Genomic DNA, 23240 nt, shown 5'->3' with positions numbered 1-23240 from the left:
GAATTACAGTTTTGAGCGATTTTACATAAAGTACTTATGGGCACTAATTCCCATTAGTACTTTATCAGCTTCATTTGTGTGCAAATAAGCCTCTGGGAGCTGTTGCAGAACTCAGCAGGAGGTCTGAGCTCTGTAATTAGCACTATTGTTCAGCCATGGGCTGCTAAGAGAAAACAATTTAATCTCTAGCTCCTGTGTAGATAACAGCCTGAGCCACTGGCTGCACAGAGAATGCAATGTTATCTCCTGCTCCCAGCGAGCGTTCTGAACGACGGTTTTTATGCTGAACTAAGAATCATCCTCCAAATGAAAAGCAGACAATGGTAGCATTTACACACAAGGATTATCGCTCAAAAGCCATCGTTAACGAACTTTGAGCGATAATCGTTGCATGTAAAAGGGTCTTAAGTCTCAATAAGAAATTGGTCCGTGAGGCGGTACTGACAGCTCAGTTTTCAGCCCTCATCTCTTCTCTCTTGCATGTTTTAAAAGCCAATTTATGACCACAACAAAGAAATCTCATCATGGTCATAAATGAGCTAATAGGAGCTTTTCAGAAAAGAGAGCAGAGGGAAACTAAAAGTAGTTTTACACAAATCTGAATACAAGCGGAGCACGACGGAGATCTCCCTGCCTCCATTCAGAACATATAGGCAGTCATTCACAGATGAACAACTGCCGGTTACATAGACCAATTATCGTCAGATGATAAGTGAACAACAAATCGTTCATCAGCAGCCATTGGCTATGTTTACATTGAACGATTGTTTCGCACTATCCAACGATTAACTGAATAGTTGCATATAAAAGGGCCCTAGGCTCCCAGTCCAGCTTCACTGGTAGACCTAATGATACGCAGACTCTAGTGTCTATACAGAAGTTGCATAAGACAGACTAACATTTTTAAGCCCTATGATTAACATGTCAATGGAAAAACAAAAACAAAAGTGCCCCCCCCATCCTTCCCCAAAGGTGTCCATAGCCTTTAATATGTAATATTAAACTTACTTTAACATGGCCATTTAATGCAGATGCTACCTTCTTGCATTCAGAGTGCATTCCATTCATATGGACATCAACTGGGGTCAATCCAGGTGGTGGTGATGGGGTATTTTGACCATAATTGGGCACCCCGGATAGAAGAAAGCTAGTTAACGTTGCTTGGGCAGCAGATGGCACCATCATATGTGGTATAGCAGAAAATCCTTTAGAAAAAAAAAAAGTTCATATAATGAGCAAGTGCGATCACAGTATAGTAAAGTTAACACAATCACTATTCCAGCACTACCACCCTGGTTTATAACCTCACTGAATAGTATCATCTTGTGGTGTCTGACTTTTCATAGGGAAATCCTGCCAACAGCAGCAAAAACATTGTGCATATTCTCTTTAAAAAAAAGCTGTTCCAGTAAGAAAAAAAAGGGCTACCAAGCTTTGGCCAACTTTGAGTTTTTACGTCACTGCCATTGGAAGAAAATGGACAAGGATGACAATGAAAAGAAAACACAAAAATTAACAGAAAGACAAAATTCTTCATTATTTAAAATTTTTGGAAATCAGCTTCAACCTTACTTCAAAATGAATGGCCAGCAAAAAGGTTGAAGGGCCAAGCTGCAATACCAGACATAGTCCATGAAAGGAGGGGGAATACCTCCAAAATTTAATAAAACCCTTTAATTGCTTTTAGGATTTAAAGGGCAAAAAAACCCAAAAACTGAACAGCCACATGGAGCCTCAGCATAAGTCAGCCCTATCTTAAGAATAGCCCATTTTGTTCAGACAGTTTCCTCGTTTTCATACTAACCTTGATTCCAAGCTTTTTTGGCAAATTTATGTTATTTTCCATTCTAAAGACAATGTTGGTCAGAAAAAAAATTTCCCAGGACGGATTAGAACTGCAACCGGTAATTATGTCTAATGCCACAGAGGCAAATCATAATGGAAAGTATAAAACTTGAGGAATTTGTCAGAAGTAACAAAAAGCAGGTCAAACATTCTATCCAGATTAATCTGCAATTTATTTGGGTTGGGATTTGTGGGTTAAGTAAAGAAAACTTATAGAAAAATTTTAATTTGCCTGATATAATTTTACAATTTTGTTGGCAATCATGACATTTTTCTTAAGGTTTTAGATTTCAGGGAGTCGGGAGTGTAAAAAGACATTTTCTGTGGTTGCAGTCAACTGATCAAATCTTACGAGTGTAAAGCAACTCCCAGTGACCATGTGGGCCCTAGAAAATGCTCATTTACAGCAAAAAGCTGAAATTGGTTCTTTTCTATAATATATCCCATCCTGATTCAGCATTTCATTTTTCTCATCAATTTCTTAATTTTGTTTTCTGTAGATGAATATGGGGGCGGCCATCTTGTCTGGGCCGAAGTGAACATTTAGAGAGATGCTTTACATAATAAACAGAAGTCCCATTGGCTTCAATAGAAGCGTATTCTTTTAGACAGTCTTCACACACGCCAGAAACGGTGGGGAATTTCCACAACATTCACAGCACCAACCATGTGGACATTTGAAAAACCTTTTTCACATAGTGTAGAAATTTTCGGTAACAAATTTGCAACATTTTTGAAAAAGGCCTCGGATTTAGAATCTGCAGCTTTCCTTGTCATGCTAAGGGAATTCAACCCTTGAAATACAAGGGTTACAATTAGAGTTGAACGAACATACTCTGGCGAGCTTGATGCTCGTTCGAGTATTAGCGTACTCGATGGTGCTCTTACTTGAACGAGCATCAAATCCGTTAGACCCCGCCCAAGCTTTTGGCCCTTCCCCGCTGTGACATGCCTGTTTTGGCCCCTCCCTGCCGTGACGCATCGCGCGTCATTTGAAAGTTTTTCGTCTAGCGGGAAGGGGGAGATCCGGTGTTTTCTACATGTAGTAGTTCACCGGTCATTGTAATTCTGCCTGTGATGAGAAGACTATTGAAACGTTTTCTTTACAGAACAGGAAGTGAAGGCATTTAAAAAAAAGTAGAATGTGAAATCCAAAATTCAAAAAAATCTCCCAAAATTCTAGAGTGTTTAACAAACGTGATTTATAAGGAGCACGGGAAATTTCTTGATAGTTTACAGTGCAAAGATTTTACGATTATAGGGGCGATTGCATTAACTAATTGTTTGGCTGTTCCGTCACTTTTGTGTACGGCTATATCCTGTAGAGGTCACTGTTGCAAGTTGTTTCACCGTTGACTAAACTAGGCAATACAACAGGCTTGAGAATGCAAAAACCTGAAAGCTGCAAGTGAATACTGATCAACTAGATTTATCAACCATACCTAATCTCTCATTTTAACAAATAACGACCCAAAAGTTACCCAAATGGCAATTGTACAACTAGTAATACTTTGTGAAAAAAAAGTTTTATTAAAGCTTCTAAACTTGACCGTTCTGGTTACCTGCGGCGTTGGTGGTGTTGGCTAGTGAAGTGGCCCACAGTGTGGGACTTGGTGCAGCAGAGCTGGGGCTGTGTAGGGGACTGACAGAACTGTTCAGGGCATTCAGCAACGTATTCTGTGCTGTAGAGGAACTAACAGATAGAGCGCTGGGGCCCAGACCTGCAGGAATGAAGAGAGCGTTATATTACAAGTAACAGCATTACATTTAGTCTGACATTCAACAGGTTTACTGAAGAAAGCACAGCATGTTCCTGCATTCTCCCAAGAACGTGAGCATTCCTTTACAGCAATCAGCTTTTAATATTGTCAATATTAATGGGCCTTTAAACATTGCAAAAGCTTGGATATTTAACCCCCTAAAGGACGCTGCTTTTTATTTTCCATTTTTGTTTTTTCCTCCCCCCCTTAAAAAAAATCGTAACTCATTTATCCATCGACGTCACTGTATGAGGGCTTGTTTTTTACAGGACGAGTTGTATTTTTCAATAGTGCCATTTAATGTACCAAATAATGCACTGAAAAACTTTTTAAAAAGTTCCAAGTGTTGTAAAATGAAAAACAACCACATTCCGCCATCTTTCAGTGCATCTTGTTTCTAAGGCGCACAAACTGCTACAAAGATGACATGGTAACTTTATTCTATGGGTTAGTACGATTACTACGATACCAAACTTCTCTTTTTTTTTCCTGTATTTTTTTTTCGGACATTTTTTGTAATGATTTTCTGCTGCCATGTTCTGTGCGCAATATTTTATTTTTACAGCAACAAAGTTGTAAGAGGGCTAATTTTTTTCAAGACAATCTGTAATTTACTTTGGTACGATTTCACAATACACAAGACTGAGCGCTTTTTATTGCATTTTTTCTGGGAGACAGGGTGACTGAAAAGACAGGAATTAGGTCCTACCTGTTAATTCCATTTCTTCAAGTCATCCTGACAGCATACACATGGAGGTTGTCCGCCGGACACCTGTTGGGACAGGAAGCGGAGAATACAAAAGGTAACTCCCACCACCGGCTCACCAGTGTGTACCAAATAACTACAGTGACCCGGCTTTGCTTAACCAATCAATTTTTAATACAGAAATCATAGAATACGTTACTTCACGTAAAAATAACTCAAAGGGAGGGAAAAGCGCCTATGCTGTCAGGATGACTTCAAGAAAAGGAATTAACAGGTAGGACCTAATTCCTGTCTTCCCCTCGTCATCCTGACAGCATACACATGGAGTAGTGCCAACAACCAAGGGCTTTAGGGAGGGACCACTGCCTGTAGCACCTTCCGCCCAAAGGCCATATCACGGCTGGCCCCCAGGTCCACGCGATAGTGTTTCGTGAAGGTATGAGTGCTTGACCATGTGGCGGCTCTGCAGATCTGGTCGGTTGTTGCCTGGGCTCTCTCCGCCCAGGAACAGGCGACCGCCCTAGTGGAATGGGCTCTAAGGTGGCCCGGGAGTGGGATCCCTTGGGATCTGTACGCCTCTTCTATGGCCCTCCTGACGCAACACGCTAAGGAGTCCTTAGTAGCGGCCCCTCCTCTGCGTGGACCCTGGAATTGAATAAAGAGGTTGTTAGACTTCCTGAAGGAATGTGTGACCTCTAAATACTTCAGGACTGCATCTAACATCTAAATTATGGAATCTCTGTTCCGTGGTGTTACGGGGTTCCTGGCAGAAGGAGGGAAGTACTATTTCGCTGTTCTCTGTGAAAGTCTGTGAGAACTATGGTTGGAAAAAGGGGTCAGGCCTGAACTCTATTTTATCAGGGAAGGTGGTCATGTACGGGGGCCTAATAGAGAGGGATTGGATCTCCCCGATCCGTCTGGCGGATGTGATGGCAACTAGAAAGGCCACTTTATAGGAGAGGATCTTTACTGCTAGATCTTCCAGGGGCTCAAAGGGGTGTGCGCAGAGGGCCTGCAAAACAAGGTTCAGGTCCCAGGGGGGCATGGTTTCCCTTATAAAGGGGTGGAGTCTGACTGCCCCTTTCAGATATTTCTTAATTAGCCTTTGGTCGCCTAAGGGGAAGTCGAAGAAGGCCCCAAGGGCGGCCACCTGGACCTTAAGGGTACCAGGTCTTAGCCCCATGTCCAAACCATCCTGTAAGAACTCCAATATTTTGTTAATGTCGGGCTGTTGGAGGTCATGTATACTATGCCCCAACCACCTAGAGAAGGTATCCCACACCCTGGAGTATATTTTTCTGGTGGATTTTTTGAGGCTCTCACATAAAGTAGCGGTCACCCTCCCTGATAGGCCCTGGCTCAGGTATTTTACCCGCTCAACTTCCAGACCGCCAGTCTGAACTGTCGGACCTTTGGGCATATCAGGGGACCCTGCTGAAGGAGATCATCTCTCTGCGGCAGATGTAGAGGCTCCTGTGTCGAGAGAGCGGCCAGGAGCGGGAACCAGGGTCTCTTGGGCCAGAATGGGGCCACCAGGATAACGGAGCCTGGGGACTCCTGAATTTTCCTTAGGACCCAAGGAATCAGGGGGATAGGCGGGAAGGCGTATGCAAGGTCCCAATCCCAAGCCTGGGATAGTGCATCTATTCCCAGGGAGCCCCCGTCTGCTCCCCTGGAGAAAAACCGGGAACACTTGGTGTTCTCCCGGGAGGCGAACAAGTCCACCTTGGGTGTCCCCCCATCTCTAAAATTAGTTGGAACGCGTGTGGATGTAGAGTCCACTCCCCGGGGTCTATCTTCCTGCGGCTGAGATGGTCCACCATGGAGTTCTCTGGGCCCCTTACGTGGTACGCTGTGACGGAAGGCGTCCGCTGCTCTATCCACCTGAGAACTTTCGCCGCCAGGTCTTGGAGTCGGGGGTTTCGCATGGATCCCTGGTGGCGAATGAGGGACACAGTTGTTATCCGAAAATATCTTAATGTGTCTACCCCTGATCTCTGTCTCGAGGCCCCGAATGGCCTTCCAGACAGCGCAAAGTTCTTTGTAGTTGGAGGATTGAGTAGCTTCCTCCCGGTTCCAGCCCCCTTGGACGTAATGACGGCCTAAGTGGGCCCCCCAACCAGTTGCACTTGCGTCAGTAAAGATGGATACTGGGGATGCGGGGTACCAAGCCGTGGCTCAGGCAAGGTTGGAGATAGACATCCACCATTCACCATTCCAAGGAGGATTTTATCTTGTAGGTAAGGACGACTTTCCGATCCAGGGAGGCGGGGGATTTATCCCAGTTGTTTAGGATAAAGTCTTGGAGGGTTCTACAATGTAACTGGGCCCAAGGGACTACCCCGATGCAAGATGTCATGAGGCCGAGGACCCTCATGCCTCTCCTAAGGGAGACTTCGGTGGTTAGAGAAAGTGCCCGACACTCATTCTGGATCGTTTTTTGCCTTTCTAAAGGAAGGGATGAGCACTGGTGGTGTGAGTCCAGAATCACTACCAGAAATTTTTTCTTCTGCTCGGGCAGAAGACTGGATTTAGAGGAGTTGATGATCCAGCCTAACAACTCGAACAGACAGAGTGTGAGGTTGACCTGGAACTAGAGTTCTGAAGCCGATCCTGCTATAATCAGGAAATCGTCGAGGTATGGGACAATCAACACCTTGTCAGTCCTTAGTGCCGCCACCATCTCTACCACCAGTTTGGAGAACACCCGGGGTGCGGAGGAAATCCCGAACGGCAGGCACGTAAATTGAAAGTGAGAGACAGAGCCATCTATCACCAGAGCAAACCGCAGAAACCGCTGGGAATCTATGTGTATAGGGACATGGTAATAGGCGTCCTTTAAGTCCACGGTGGCCATGACACTATCCGGCGCAATTAAGGGGATTGCTGACCGCACCGATTCCATTTTAAATCTTTGATACGCGATAGATTTATTCAGGAATTTCAGATTAATTATAGTTCTATAGGATCCGTTAGGTTTTTGATTAGGAACAAGGGGGAGTAGCACCCCTTGAATAGTTCTTCTGCGGGAACCCGAGTGATGGCCCCTAGGGACAACCGCTCTTGCACCCCCAACTGGAGGGCCTGAGCAGACGCAGGTGACTGGCAGGGGGTGACCACGAACCTCCGGGGAGGAAAATGCAATTTTGTAGCCATCCGAGACTAGGCGTAAGGCCCAGGGATTGGAGGTCACCTCACTCCATCTAAGGGCGAACCTCTTCAGTCTACCCCCTACTTGTAGGATCCGGGAGGGCAGATTCTCACCCTTTCCGCCTTTGGGATAAGACCAGCGTCCGGTTTTTCTTTTCCCCTTGTATGTTCTAGAGGGAACAAAAGGAGGAGGAAGGCCACTTAAAGGATTTCTCCGACGGTAGTCCCTGGCTCTTATCCGATGCCTTCTCTAGGAGTGTATCCAAGGAAGGCCCGAAGATTCTGTGTCCTTGGAAGGGCAGGGAACAGAGTCTATTCTTGGAGGCGTTATCCCCTGTCCAGGCCTTAACCCAGACAGCCCTCCTGGCTGTGTTCGAGAGGGCTGCTGAACGGGCCCCGAACCTCACCGACTCCATAGAGGCGTCTGCCAGAAAGTCGGTTGCCTGCTGGAGGAGGGGAAGGCAGCTGGAGATGTCCTCCCTAGAGCCCCTCTGAGAAATCAGCGTCTGGAGTTGGTTCAACCAGACCGACATAGATCTCGCCACAGATGTGGCCGTGATGTTGGCTTTGACGGTCAGGGCCACGGTTTCCCAGGCCTTTTTCATCGCAGAATCCACTCTGGTATCTAGTGGATCCCGCAGTTGGGAAATGTCCTCAAAGGGGAGGGCTGCTCTTTTTGAGACCCTGGCGACCGCCAGATCCACCTTAGGGACGGTTTCTAGGAACTCGATATCTTCTGGTGTGAAGACCATCCGATCCTTGAATTCCTTGGACAGGAAGAATTTCTGATCTGCCTGTTTCCACTCTGTCAGGATCAGCTGTTTTAAAATGTCATTAACTGGAAATGACGGTTTTGGCTGTGGTAGGAGCCCCCGGAACAGGCTATCCTGAAAGGATGGCTGCTGCGGCACCTCTTCCTCCACCTGCATGGTGCGCCGGACTGCAGTTAACAGCTGACCCAAGTCCGCCGATGAAAAGAAATACTTCCTTGCATCTTCCATGGGCGGCATGGATTCTGAAGGAGAATCTTCTAGGAGTCCCTCCTCAGAGTCCGACTCTTCCATTCGTGCCCGCCTTACCCTTTTCGTGGGGGGGCGGCAGAGAAAGATGAGAGCGAGGCTTCAATCTCCTCGCGGATCATGGATCGAATGTCCGACATGCTCGAGGAGCCCTCTTCGCGGATCATCTTCTCCGTACAGTCCGCACATAGTGGCTTGGTGTGGCCCTCTTCTAGCCGCCGCAAGCAAACTGGACATTTGCGCACTCGCTTTTTGGCCTCTCTAACCTTTTGTGCATCTCTGTCCTAAGAGACGGAGACAGCAAAAAGGACTTCCAGCACCAGATACCTGATTTCTCAATCCTCCCTCCCCGGTACCCCCAAAGCGGTCTACTCACCAGCAGGCTGCTTTCAGTGTCCTCTCTGGCTGACATCTTCAGTAAGGTGCAGACAGGAGAGATGCAGAGGAATCCAGTCCTTTTAAATTTTCAAATTTGGCGCCGACACGCCCCCTTTAAGTGAGGGCCCCGCCCTCGTGACGCGGCCGCGCTGACGTCACGCTGCCGCGCCAGACCCGAGGGATACGCCGCATACACTGGGACGCCGCCGACTAGCACACACGTGGGGACGCACGCCGACCGGACCCGCCGCCTAGGAGACGCACATGGCACCGCGCTCGCGCCGACCGGACCGAGCGCTCTATGTATGCTGGCATACCTCTCTAGACGTGGATCCCTGGAGACGCCGGCGTCCGAGCCTGCAGGTAGCGGGGCTGCTTCCTACCGGTACGACAACCCCACTGGGCAGCGTACCGGGGGAGGATTTTCCCACTGGGGGAACAGTGCTGGGTAGATCCTGCGGGTGAGGGTCCCCTCGTAGGGTCTCACCCGCGCAAGCCCTGCCAGCCCGAACAGAGGGTCGTCCCCCCACGGGCGGACAGGCTGCATGGGAGTCTTCTTTTTTCTTTGTTCACCTCCAGCATACACCTGGAGGCCCGCTTGGACTGTCCTGTAGGGACAGGAAGACACTGGTGAGCCGGTGGTGGGAGTTACCTTTTGTATTCTCCGCTTCCTGTCCCAACAGGTGTCCGGCGGACAACCTCCATGTGTATGCTGTCAGGATGACGAGGGGAAAGTGCATTTCTAGCATGGCTTTATTTAATTTAATTTTTTTTTTTTCGGACAACGTTCACTGTGCGGGGTAAATAATGCACTACTTTGATAGATCGGACTTTTAAGGATGCAGCGATACCAAATATGCATTTTAGTTTTAGGATTTAGATTTTTTTTATTATAGATATGGGTAAAGAGGGGCAATTTAAACTTTTATTACTTTTTTTTTTATAATTAGTAAAACTATTTATTTTTTTATTTTTTTTATTAGCAGCCCCCCTAGGGGACCACAACTACCGATGCTCTGATCACAGCTTCCTTATTTGCATATATTTCCCAGAGAAGCATGCATGGCCTTAAGTCTCCCCACTCACCTTCTAGGTGCTCTTCTTAAGGAGTGATGATACCCCCGCTAGACTAACCTATACACAGTCCTTTACAATATGCAAACAACGGCCAAACATGAAAGAAAACTCATCAGAACCCACCATCTTCAACCGATTAGGGCAGCAATCTAATTTGTAAAGGGGCCTCCTAACCCTCCCCTTGACAGCAAACATTGGCTGGTACTTTGTTCCAGTGGATAGAGGCTTATTCTTCGCTCTCCATACTTTTTTTGTGGCAGTCGGGAGTAATAAATGGTGGCCGCCTTACAAACAGCATGCACTCCATTTCTTGGATTCAGAAAGCTACTTGCTCTATCCCCTTTAAAAGGGTGTCGGCGGCACTTCTAGACTCTGATGCCTAGGTTTACAGTGCCACTTTCTCAAGATAGTAGCATTTTAGGCTTAGTGTATCTTTAGTAAAAAAAAAATTCATAACCCTGATGTAAAATATTTAAATTGCGTTTTAACAAAAATGACAAGTTTTACTCACCTAATCCAGTAAGTCCCAAGCCCGCTGTAAGAATATCCAGTCCATGATAAGGCATTAGACAAGACAACGTAGACTGGCTTGTAATGGCCACTCCACTGCTGTCAAGACCAAGAAGGCACTTTCGGGCTTCATACATATTCAAGGCATTTCGTTCCACACTTTTTACAATCACGGACTGAAAACGGAGAAATGTAAAAATCTCATTACATTTAGGAACCTTCTGCCAAGGCAAGGCAATCTGCTATGTACGTGACCACCAGACGTCTGAGGACCATTTGTACGGTTCTAGCACAAGTTGTAATTATATTCCAGTGCTACAAATCACAAAGTAAATCTGTAGTAAACACTATGAATTATTAGATGTCCATCACATCTGCTCATAACCACAATTCTTGATCGAGAACATGCTCTATGACTCGGCACTACAACTATTTAGAGTTTAAAAAAACATTTCTTAGGCTCTCATAATTTCCTTAAAATCCCTTCAATTTACCCAATGCTAGTTTGGAGTGCCAGATTATACAACTCAGGAATAGAAATTACAGCCAATATTTGATTAGATGAAGGATGATCTCCCAGACAGCAGTCTGACTTCTGCGAAAGATGATGGCTAAGAACTTACTTCATATGTTCAAGTAACGATACCCTGATAAACTAAACAAATGGCAGAGATCCCAGACCAGTAATGGAGATGGAAGCTGAACAGATTGAAAAACAGGTGGAAAATTCCTTTAAGTCATCATTTTAGTCCATGAAACTTACTTTACTTGGCTGCTTGGGCTTTGGTTTTATGCTGATGAATACATCTAACTGCTCCATGAGTTGTGTGATATACTGTGGCTCTACCTCAATCTCTTCTTTCATGTCAAACATCAGAACTAGTGGGAGACAACCCTGTGGAGGAAATAAAAAGCAAACTACTATATATTCAGTATAAGCAGCCTTATCCTCAAAAGTTGGTAAAGGAAAGGCCAGACCTCAAACTTTGAAAACTAGAAAGCCAAAGGAGTCCTTAATATTTGTAACCCTATCAGTGACAGTGTTTATTAAACTATCCTACAAAAAGTAATTGAACACCTCAGCAAGAATCAAAAGTAGTAATTACATATGTTAATACTTAATGGGGCTATCTTTGGCCCTAATGACATTGGATACTCTGTGTCATACACCTCAGCTGGTAGTAGAAAGTATCAGATATTTCCCTGCATTCATTGTGCAGAGGTCTGGTGGGTTCTCTCAAAGATGATGGCCGCTCTTCATATTTCCTGACCCGACGTTCCAGTTTGCCCCAGAGATGTTCGACAGAGTTCAGGTTGTAACTCTGTGTAGGCCAGTCCAATCATGGAATATCCATATCCTCAAACCAACCTAACAGTGTTGGATTTGCTGATCATTTCCTAGAGTTGCCACATCGTCGGCAGCACATCATTGTCTACAATGTCAAGGTAAACCTCCATGTTCATGTACTTGCTACTACAAGCAATGGACTGAACTAATGCCAAAAAAGAATCCCCAGACCATAACAGAACCTCTGCCGTACTTAACTGTTGGCACAACACACTCAGACAAAAGGCATTACCCAGTCTCCTCCGTACCCAGGTACATCCATCAGTTTTGAAGATAGAGCAGCATGATTAGTTACTCCATGGAATGTTCTTCCATGGCTCAACTGTCCAATGACAACACTCCTTGCGCTACTGTAGATGGACTGATGCATTGTGCTTCATGATGGTCGGCTTGTGTGCAGTGGCATAACCCGTACATCCAATAGCGTGCATTGCCCGTCACAAACTATGGCGACCCCTCCAAGTCTCTGCATCTTATGTAGCAAGGTTTAGTACAAGTGACATAAGACATGATGCATTCCACCGATAGGTGTGCGCAAATACTTTTGGTTAGATAGTGTATTTGATGGGGCCAGCTTCTATTACTAGACACTAGACTACTTCAAAGAAAAAGTGTGCCAGCAAACTACAAGTGATAAACTAGGAGCATACATCTGTAACGAGAGCTATGTCTGTGAAGATGGACAGTAATAGGAGATGCCAAGAATTTTCACACATCAGTCTGAGAAAATGTGAGCATGCGTATGCGCTCATAGGCTTTAATGGCCCCTTGTGGTGCCCGTGAAACACAGGGACAACACACAGTCTGGTTGAAAGCACATGGCAGTATTTTCAGAGGCACAATAAAGAATAGCTACAGGCCATGGTACACTGAAAAGATTACTAGTGATACCAATAAGAAATGCTCTTAATGGACTTGGACTCTGTTCTACCTGCCAAGATCATGACACTAACTACTTCTTATAAACAGAAGCTTAATTTCAATGCCAAAGACTTAACAGATACATACCATGAGATATTGTCTGGCCAAGCAGACCGACTCAATGGTGCCTTGGAGGTAGACTGTGGACTTCTTTAGAGGATTATTGGGATCTGGGAAGTGGATCTGAGCACCAGTTCGTTGCATGATGTGTTTGATGTTGCCGCCATTTCGGCCCATCATAAAGAGGTGATGTTGCGCAGCAATATCCAATTGTGTGCTGACGGGTATAGCATTGGCAAGGCTACCAGCAAGATGTTCCAGCAATAGTGCAGTGCCTTCCTATTAAAGACCACAAAGAAATACTGTTAAACTATCATAAGAGGCAGACTCTGATCGTGGCACCATTTCAAAAAGGAAGAATATTTCTGAGAAAACTTTTTTAAAAGACATTGTAAGCAATTTACAAAGAACTATCAGCAAAAACGAACATTGTTTAAATGTAAGGTATATTACGGGCACACAGCTTAAATAAGCTTTGCATCACATGGAATATATGGCCAGGAAGTCTGCAAATGGTAAATGTTCTACAACATGGCAGACGAAATGTATTCACTCACACTGGTCTCTGTCCTTAGCAAAATAAAGAAAGCCGATTTAAGGAATCCATGTGTTTCGGAATGTGAAAGTGGACCCACTGTGTCAAGCAACCAGCCTTGTCTTTGGACCAGACTTGGCAGGGCTGGCAGCTTACCCCAGTGGTCAGTGGTACCGCTGCAAGGCAATCTCAGCTGGAGAATCCTGCCCTTAGCTAACTGGGAAGACCCATGCCAAAAAGCAGGGTAGGCTTCCTGATAAGAACAGCCCCGCACAGGAACCTCAGGGCTAACTATCTTTGACAGGACGCAGGGACAATGTACTGAACACATGGCACACAGAACAGGACTAACTTACCACAGAGACTGAAACGATGCACAGACTGGAAAGAAATGGACAAACACAGGCTAAAGCATAAGGCAAAGAACATACAGAACAAACAGATACAGATAAAGGTTTGAATAGACAACACAGTCCTGAGACAGGCAACCTAGATGTGCTGGGTGTCGGAGACAAACACACAACAATGCTGAGGCAAAGAGGGAGGTAATTACCAATTATGCTGCAGCTGGGCTGTGAGAACTGAGCAGGGTTAACTTGTGCAATGCTGACAGAAAGTGGAAGAAAAGAGTACATTCATACAAAAGGAGTGAACAGTAACAGCAAGAGGGTGGCAGACACTGGTAGCACACCTAACACTATGCAAGTATGGAGAACATTTAAACACTACTATGGAAGGATTCACACTCTTTGGCTTCAGAGGTAATGATTCAAGCACAATTCCCTCAACTATATTTACCCAGTCTAACAAAACTTCTTGTTCAATGAACATTGCCAACACTTTCTAGTATTCCGTTCCCTAGTTTAAAGTAACCCTCCGGTTCCAGACAAACCAAGATGGTCACAACGCTTCTCTATCCAATGCCCACTGTTAATTGGCAGTCAAAGACATTAGCTGCTATGATTGGCCATCACTGCTCGTGCAAACTGTGCTGGCCAATGACAGCAGTCCATGTCCTCCCAGGTCATCTTCCATAACTGCTTTGACTTGGGTTAAGTCTTTGTTCTCTCCCATTCAAGCTCCTCTTCACAGTGGTCCTGTAGTGGGGAGGAACAGAGGGATCGGGAACACCATTCTACTGATTGGTGGGGGTCCAAGTGTGCAGATATTTATCACCTATCCCAGTGTTTCCCAACTCCGGTCCTCAAGGCACCCCAACAGGTCATGTTTTCAGGATTTCCTCAGTATTGCACAGGTGATGTAATTATTGCCAGTGCCTCAGACATTGTCACAGGTGTTCTTACTATAGGATATCCTGAAAATATGACCTGTTGGGGTGCCTTGAGGACTGGAGTTGGGAAACACTGACCTATCCTGAGGACGGATGATAAATGTCCCTTATGGATCAACCCCTTAAGGTGCTCATCTGCATTAGGTGGAAGTTGGCTGAACCTGCTGATATTGGTTGATTCAGTCAAGTAATGTGTATGGGGTTCTCCCAACAGTAGATGTCTGGGCCAAAAAAATATATACAGATTGCAGCATCATGGATTTCAACATGTCTGATCCTTCGTTCCCATGGAAGATAAGAGACTACTACAAGAGTATGGCAGCAGCTTTTTTCCATCTTACCATTGATAACACATACATGTTTTGCCCTGCCGAGCGTGTTGTGCATGGGTGCGTCAGAAGGAATATCTGTTAGCCAATAGCCATGAAAGGTGTATTGGTAGCTTGAGGTCTATTAAGCAACTAGATTTTGAGGTTCCCGAGGCAGGTGGTGGTTGCATCTGTCAATCACAGAAATCCCTTGGTGTGTTGTATGGAATTTTATGTATTTGTGCAAACGAGAGCTTCAACATCTGTTATATCTTTAGATAATTACATAGCTTGGGACCAGATTGAAGCCCTCTGTAAACGATACAGTTTACACAGTATCTATGTTTTGACATAGTCCAAAGAACATAACTACTGCATGTATTTATTGGATAAGATGGCATTACAGCGTTTGTATTACTAACTTTGTTGGGGAAAAAAATGTAAATAATCCAATGTGAAAATTCACTGGAGACCTCCCAGTACTTCTGATGGAGGCTGAATTTGAGCAGGGGTGAAATGAGTGAAAGAATTTCATAGGAGATTGAAAATGCGTCGGCATCTGGAATATATACAAGGTGCATGGGTAACTGGGAAAAACAAGCTTCTAGTAATGTAGAATAGCAGACATTTCACAATAATTGCCTAAAAAAAATACTGTCTTAATATATTAGGAGAGCTAATTTATTATTAGGGCAAACTAGTTCCAGCAGAACTATGAATGCAGCTCTGGAGCATCACATTTAGGCTTTAACTCAAGAATATATATAAAAGTCATAAAAATAGTTACAAAAACCTCAATTACATGGCATTGTACATTAGAGGCCATAGCAAGGCAATTACCTAATAGAAATCAATGTCGGAAAAGCTTATTAAAGTGGCGTTCTGGGCATTTACTATTGATGACCTATCCTCAGGCTAGGTCATGGAAAGTTGATCACTGGGGGAGTGGTCTGTCGCTCGGGATCCCTGCCGATTCTCTGGCCGCTGTCTGTGCAACCAAGCTGGACGCCTACATTGGCGGTCCGAGCCGGAAGTGTAGTAAGAAAGGCTCAAGTGAAATCAATGGCAGTGATGCCTTCCATTACACTTCTGGCTTTTAACTGCTCACTCCTCCATTGAAATCAGTGGAATGAAGCCTTTCTATTACACTTCCGACTCGGACCAATGATGCCAATGTAAGGCTCGGCTGCACCGATAGGGACTAGAAGATGAACTAGGTGGGCATGTGACTTTTCTCAGCCTTGCACACTATGTAACACTAGATGATCGGCAGGAATCCCGAGAGGCAGACCACCCTTCCCCCTACCGATCAACTACTGATGACCCATCAGACTAACCCTTTAAGTCACACATTGGGACACAGACTTGCACACAAGTTTACAGTGCCGCTACATTCCTTGTTAGACAGTCCAGCTTAAATCTGTCAGGAAGACAATTCAATGTGAAGGTTAACTCGTTTAAGAAAACATGAGTAACTCGAAGAGAAATCTACCAAACGCAGGTTCCATTGAATCAGCACATTGACATGACAGAGCATTTAAGAGCCATTGAATGCCAGCAGAGATTCATTACATTAATGCTGCGATGCCATGTGTAGGGTTTCAGCGTTGGAACAAGACTACGCGTCAGTATATGACACCAACATGAACGCTCTCCAAGGTTTTTAAAAAAAATTCTCCTTTCAGGATGAGTTTTGCAGCTGGAAAAATAAGCGTAATTCCAGAATGAACCTGGAGGCTTACGGAGGGGCCCGGATTCATAGTAAAGCCTTGGGGTCAAGTTTCCTGAGAATTACCTTAACAGCACTGGTGTTATTCTGAGACCCTCTCACAATCACCGTAGCACCGTAAACTCTTGAGCGCTGCTTGAATGAAACCGTTATGTTGTAGGTTTGAGAGATGTGCTGGATTGTGGGAGAGTTTGGATCAGGAATCGGCTGCAGAATACCAGCTATGGGCAAGTCAAACATTAACACCAATGGGAGCAGCTCCTGTAGGAGAGAGAAATTATTATTAAAGTATGTACGTTCTTCTAGTAGAAACCCCCCTGCATTGGGCAAGCATAGAGAAAGGTGCACTTAAACAAAAGTACCAAACTACTGTACATCTGTAGCCAATATACAGGTATCTAAACGGCTCCAAAGTTGATCACAACTGAAGGTATGCAAGCTGTGATCATGGGGGCGGACAATGTCTAGTCTTGCTTCCTGTGACAGCACCACGCAGGTAACTATACAGTGCCGTCAATTGCATTACCAATGCAAAAAAGAAAAAAAGTTGAGTGATTTCATAATAACTTTTCTTCGTTATAAAGGACAAGCACAATGCAGAGTTAGCAAAAACTTCCAAACCAAGGGCAATTTTTAAGAGGCACTACAAAAATATCTTGTTACGGCCTATAGCTATTGAGTCTAAGCTACAGTACTAGATCGCCCCATGTACAGATGTAGGTGTGTAAGAAATCCAGCAGGCATGTTTGGTCTCTTCACACTGCCAATTGGTTGGAGACTGGACGCAGCGATCGATTGCACATGAATCGCCTATCCCGTAGCTAGGCTACTTAAATGTATTCTTGGATAAACCCAGTTGAAACTATCCAAAATAGTTGTTTGCCAACCTGTTCCTTTTATTAAGGTCATTGTTGGATCAAAAACCCAGTTTCGTGCTTCCCCAAAGATGAGCAGCACTAAACAAATGGGCTAACGTTTTACTCTCAAACTCTGCAGGGCTCGGCAAGAAGTGTCCGTGGGCGGTTCCCTGTCCTCCCCGTCTGGCTTGGTTTGATTAATAGGTCTTTCATTGGTTGAACTGGAATTCTTCAGAATTTGTGCACCAGGAGAAAGCTGGTTTGTATCTCTAGTCTGTCCCACAAAAGAGAATGTACTCTGCTGTTTATGGTTGGGGGATTATCCATCTGTGACAAAAGTCACCGAAGCAGATCAAGTGAGTCTGTTGACCCTAGGCGAGGTGAAGAGAGGCCATGTGGCCAATGCCCAACCACAAACTGTGGACACAAACCAGCTCTCTGTAGAAATTTACTACCTAATGCACAGACCTCGCTCCGACTACAGCTCCAACCACAGTACAACGCTCCAGCAAATCCAAGTGACCCAGCATGTAGATAAGGGGCAAAACTCAAGCAGCTTTATTAGAAGAGATTAAAATCCACCTACATGGAGAAATAGGAATGTCACATTTTTTACCCTAATTGTAGCCAAGTTGGTGCACTTTAATCTGTTCTAAGAGGGGGAAAAAAAAAACCTTCTTGAATTTTACTTCTTACCTACATATTGGATCATTTGGATTTGCAGACACCAGGAGAAAACTGAGTAAAAGTTCGTTCACCAACAGCACACAAAAGAATATAACCCAAAGTGGTGAGGTAAATCAAATGCAACACCACAAAAGGAATCTGAACCCTGATTCCATTAGAGTCCACAGAAAACAACAATATTCGTGGCAGCATACATACGGTGCAAGTAAAAATCAACTTCCTCCATGTTTAAAAATAAGGCAACGTTTCGACCTTACAGGGTCTTTACCAAGCTTTGTCAAGCTTGATAAAGACCCTGCGAGGTTGAAACATCAACTTCTTTTTAAGCATGGAGGAGAAAACGGTCACTTCATCAGAGCCTACAATATCTGCCGAGATGGACTGTCTCTCTCTTATATGGACCTTCTAAGGCCTCCGGCCCACTTTCAATCTGTGGACACAACTCGCATCGGACAGCACAGGGACACCTATCCTTGTGCGGTCCGATTTACACATGGGTGGCACACTAGTTAGGAATAGGACAGGCGAGGAGTTTTTTTCCCACACATACTAAATTTCCACATGCATAGCCTCACAGGCAATAAAGGGGCATCTTGCTGTCTGGATTACCAAGCCAAATACACAGGCCTCATTCGTAGTTTGCGTGTATATAAGGGTGCCATATGAATGGAATTTTACTATAGCTGAAAAAGTGCAACAGAAAGATGTTATCTTAAGAGTTGTAGATGCCTTATTAGATATTTTTATTAAAGTGACCCTTCGACCCGGGGAAAAAAAAACAAAAGACGGCCGCACTGCTTCTCTGACTACATGACGCACACTATATTCGTATGTATCATTAGTCCAAGACACTATACGCTGCTTTCATTGGCCAATGATGCCCACATGAGCGGCACTAGCCAGTCAGAGCAGCATGTAGGGCCTCAGACTACCACTGTATAGTAATGCACATTGTGCCTCAGGTAGATGGAGAAGTGGTTTGGCCATCTTTCTTTGTCCATGATCGGAGAGTCGCTTTAACAGGATACCTAAAGTAAACTTCAGCTCCCAATGCTGCTAGGGGTGCAGTTTTTCTCCACTGATGGCAATAAAGTTTGTTTTCAATGGCAGAGCTACTATCAACTGCAGCAATATATACATCAAGTAATAACGGGTAGTCTTAAACATTGTGAAAATATACAAACTTGTACAAAACCAGTATTGATAGCATGCCTAGTGTAGGCTTTAAGGTTATTTTCCTTACTTCTTAACTATATGAATGAGTTGTGTGGTGTAAGAGACATGTCCAAGGAATGTTAGAATGGACATATATGCCAGATATAAAAGCACAATAATCTTTCAATACTTCAGCCCGTGTGTACTTTTGCAGTCAGCGGGCGTTCAGTAATAAATGATGAATGGAATAACTGCATGCAGAAAGGTGGTTAAGTCTGGACTATAAAACGTCTCAAACATCGATGAGTTGAAAACCACAAAGCAATGGAGGAAATCTGAAATATGTCACTTAAACAGCCAAACCCTTTTAGAAGAGGGCTTTCATTCCCCAAAAACCAGCACAATAGTATTCACAAGCAAAAAAAAAAAAAGTATGATAAATATCCATCTACAGACAATTGGGCAGATCTAAGTTTGGTGAGATCTGACGACAATTAGACTGTGGTGGTTACACACAATTAGCCACAGATGTTAATAGAAAGTTCTGCCATTGATCTGAAGATAAATCTCATGGCCGTGGTCAGCTTCAGTCTACAGCATCCCCATAGTTCTAACTTGTCTATCACTCCCAAAAAAAAAAAAAAAAAGGTATATTTTATAAAACCATAAATACTGGACAGAGGAGCGGATACAACTGCAGTAGCTCTCTCTCGTGGTTAAGGTGCCCATACACAACAAACACGACCACAGCAGTTGGCCCTATTTTCATTCAGCAGACAGCCGCTTCCACTTCACTCCCCCAAACACGAGACCACTTGGCTGGGAGGCCCCACCAAAATCGCCAGGTTGCAACCACTGTTGTCTAATGTGTATGGGGGCCTTCAGACTCATGCTGTGAAAGGAGGAGGAAGAGGTGGAAGAGCACCAGGGGAGATCTGACCAACTTGCGGCATCCACTACAGCTTGTATATCGCACCGTCAAGACAGTAAAATTGTAGGTCTGTGAAAAAATATATATCTATTTCTGTGCAGGTTTTTACAGGTTGAAGCTACAGGTCATTAGTGAAAAGAGCTTTGTGTTCTGTGCCCTACATTACCACAGTCTGATTGCCCTCAGTGAGAGAAACCAAGTAATCTTGTAGATATGATACCTTTTAATGGCTAACAAAAATACATGTTATGACAGCAAGTTTTCGGGTCATCTATCGATCCATCCTCAGGCTAAAATGAAACTAGTTTGGATGGGGCACATACATAATATACAAATACAGAGAGGACACCCCTCTTGATTGAAATATAAATGTTCACATACAGAAATTTGAGATCGTTTTGCACTCAAAACTTAAAACAGACATCTGAGCTGAGACATACTTAATCAGTCCACTGAGCTCAGGAATGTGACAGTTTTAGGATGTGTCTGCACACTTTACTACACATTACTGTGCCCTGGCAAATCCATGTTATAAGAGGCAAACAGGACCACAATACCACAGGTCAAAATCAAACGCTCATTGTTGCAGCACCGCCAAGAAAAGACAATAGATTCAATTGGTTAAGTGTTGAACAACTCAATGACGAATTTGCCTGTCTAAACCAGCTGCATGAGTGCGAATGAGTTAGCGGTGACGTCACTCGCTCATTCAAACGAAAATTGACTTGTCTAAAAAAAAGGACCCCAAGACAGCACTGAGCACACAAAGATTAGGAAGAAAGTATTGTCATTGAGCCAACAGGCACACATCTGACTGTTGATCAAAGGGGTTTTGCTATGCATTTTCAAACTAGCCCCACTGCTTTAAGAGTCCGTCAGCGGACAGCGCTCTATATTTTAGTTCATCTTTAAAGACGAGTGATATCCCATACAATAGGTGGAGTTCACATAAGCCCCCTCAGCAATACATAGTGGCCAAGGAGGACTAAGTGTGTGGAGAATCATCGTATTGTGCATAAATTGGTAGAGGAGAGAGAAAAAAAAAAATAAAAAAACCCACTTACTCGTATTCTTACTCTTGCAGATTCCACTCCGGCAGGCTGTCCAGCAATTGACACCTGCAATGACAAAAAAATGTTATGTGTATTCAGCTGATATAAACAGTCATCCAGTAGATGATCTCACTGTTGCTTCACCCAACCACACTCCTCCTGCATGAAGCACAGTCATAATCTGACCTCTTTCTCTGTACTAGGGCACTTTTAAATGCAAGATAAAGTGGACCACGCATGTGACCACCAGGGAAGCAGCGATGGTGCACCATGTGCTTGGCATGCACACTGAAATGGGTGGTTTTGATAATTGATTCGAACATATGCACGCCCCTATTAAACCCGCCACTGCCTTCTACTGGGCAAATTATGATGCATGCTCATATGAAGAGATTTGCAGCAGCACATGAGCAATGACTTTTAGGCCTGCATGAGAAATCCAATCCGTGATGTGTAAACTTATGCAGCGATCAAATGATCAGCAATAAATATTTAGACTAAAATTACAGTGCAAACCACTGAATCTAACAATTTGCACAATAATCTTGCTGTGTAAAAGGGCCCTTGGTCTCAACTCAAGATCTCAAGTACCCAAAATAGTTCAGGTTCAAGGCCCAATGCCCATGGTCGGATTATCCCTGTGGAAATCATGGCCTGACAACCGCCGCAAATTCCGCAGCAATAACCTTCTATAGACATGCTAGTTTAAATGATTCTCCCCTGCCCATGAGCGGAAATCAACTGCGATTTTCAACTCACAGCATGTTCTATTTTGTGCGAAAAATGTACGGGCAGCTTCCATTGCAGTCAATGGAAGCCATCTATATTCTTATATGGGGTGGGAAAAAGTTAAATATTTCACATCTAAAAACGAGGAATTGACTTAAAAAGTTGTTGTCCCGCAGTATAGGGGATAACTTGCTGATCAGTTGGTTCTGACTGCTGCGATCCCCACCAATCCTAAAACACAGACTAAGGAAGGCAGCAGTGGTTGTACATGTGCATTACTGCTGCCTTCATTTCAGTGGGACCGTCAGACAGCGTTCAGCCATCTCTGGCTGTTCCGTCAAAATGAATGGACAGTAATGCGCTTATGCAACCGCCACTACCTGCATTACGGAACACTATGCTGCCATTTTTGGAATCAATGGGGTTCCATCAGTTAGACCTGTACCAATCAACAAGGTAACCCATATGCTGCACGGGGGGGGGGGGGGGGATTGGGGAGTACTAAAAGAATACACTACAAGGAAATCCAGAGTTCATGGGCTTGTTGGATTATTTGAGAATATAGAAAAAAAAGTGGCTTTTTTCTATATTTTCACAATTTTGGGATTGTTGGTTCACAATCCCCTGGTTGGCTTGGCATGTGTTTCATATACATCTCCCATATTCGGGATTAAGGGTATTGTGCTGCTGGATATAGTATAATTTTGTTGGATTACTCGAGGACTGAGACTAGGAAATGCTATCCTAGATGACAAATCCTTAGTTATGGCATTTTCTCAAATAAAACATAAAAAAGGTAACTTACAGAGAAACTTATGATACCAGTATGCAAGCAGTGGCACAGTGGTTAACATTGTTACCTTGGCGTACTGGCGTCCTGGGAACAAGGACAAAATCTGCATGGAGTTTGTATGGATTTCCTTTAGGTACTGCGGTTACCTCCCACACTTCAAAAACATACTAATAGGTGGACTTGGATTGTGAACCCCAAATGAGGACAGAACCTAATATCAAGTGATGCATAGGGCTGCACAATACGCTGGTGCTATGTAAAGGCGTAAAATATAGTCATGAGCCAGCAGATTTGATCCATGTAATTCCTAAGGGAGCTCCTTTCCTGGAAGAACGTTCCTTCGCATCACCTATTACACATGTTTAACATAAAAAAACAGACAAAGATCAAAGTCTAGCG

At 44.3% G+C, this 23240-nt stretch overlaps 1 protein-coding gene across 3 annotated transcripts in view; it reads right to left on the bottom strand.

The window, feature by feature from the left end:
• Positions 1-23240, bottom strand: part of BICC1 (BicC family RNA binding protein 1) — a 221854-nt gene that overhangs the window by 24029 nt on the left and 174585 nt on the right. For all 3 annotated transcript variants that reach the window (XM_066600784.1, XM_066600786.1, XM_066600785.1), the window contains exons 6-12: positions 21332-21385; positions 16704-16898; positions 12802-13053; positions 11209-11340; positions 10447-10621; positions 3408-3566; positions 1009-1205 (exon numbers count right to left, since the gene is read on the bottom strand). In XM_066600784.1, the coding sequence (XP_066456881.1) occupies positions 1009-1205; positions 3408-3566; positions 10447-10621; positions 11209-11340; positions 12802-13053; positions 16704-16898; positions 21332-21385 (1164 nt within the window). The remainder of the gene's footprint in view (positions 1-1008; positions 1206-3407; positions 3567-10446; positions 10622-11208; positions 11341-12801; positions 13054-16703; positions 16899-21331; positions 21386-23240) is intronic.

This window comes from Eleutherodactylus coqui, chromosome 4 (assembly GCF_035609145.1).
Source record: "Eleutherodactylus coqui strain aEleCoq1 chromosome 4, aEleCoq1.hap1, whole genome shotgun sequence".
NCBI classification, from domain to species: domain Eukaryota; kingdom Metazoa; phylum Chordata; class Amphibia; order Anura; family Eleutherodactylidae; genus Eleutherodactylus; species Eleutherodactylus coqui.
This window is presented reverse-complemented; position numbering and strand designations above follow the sequence as displayed.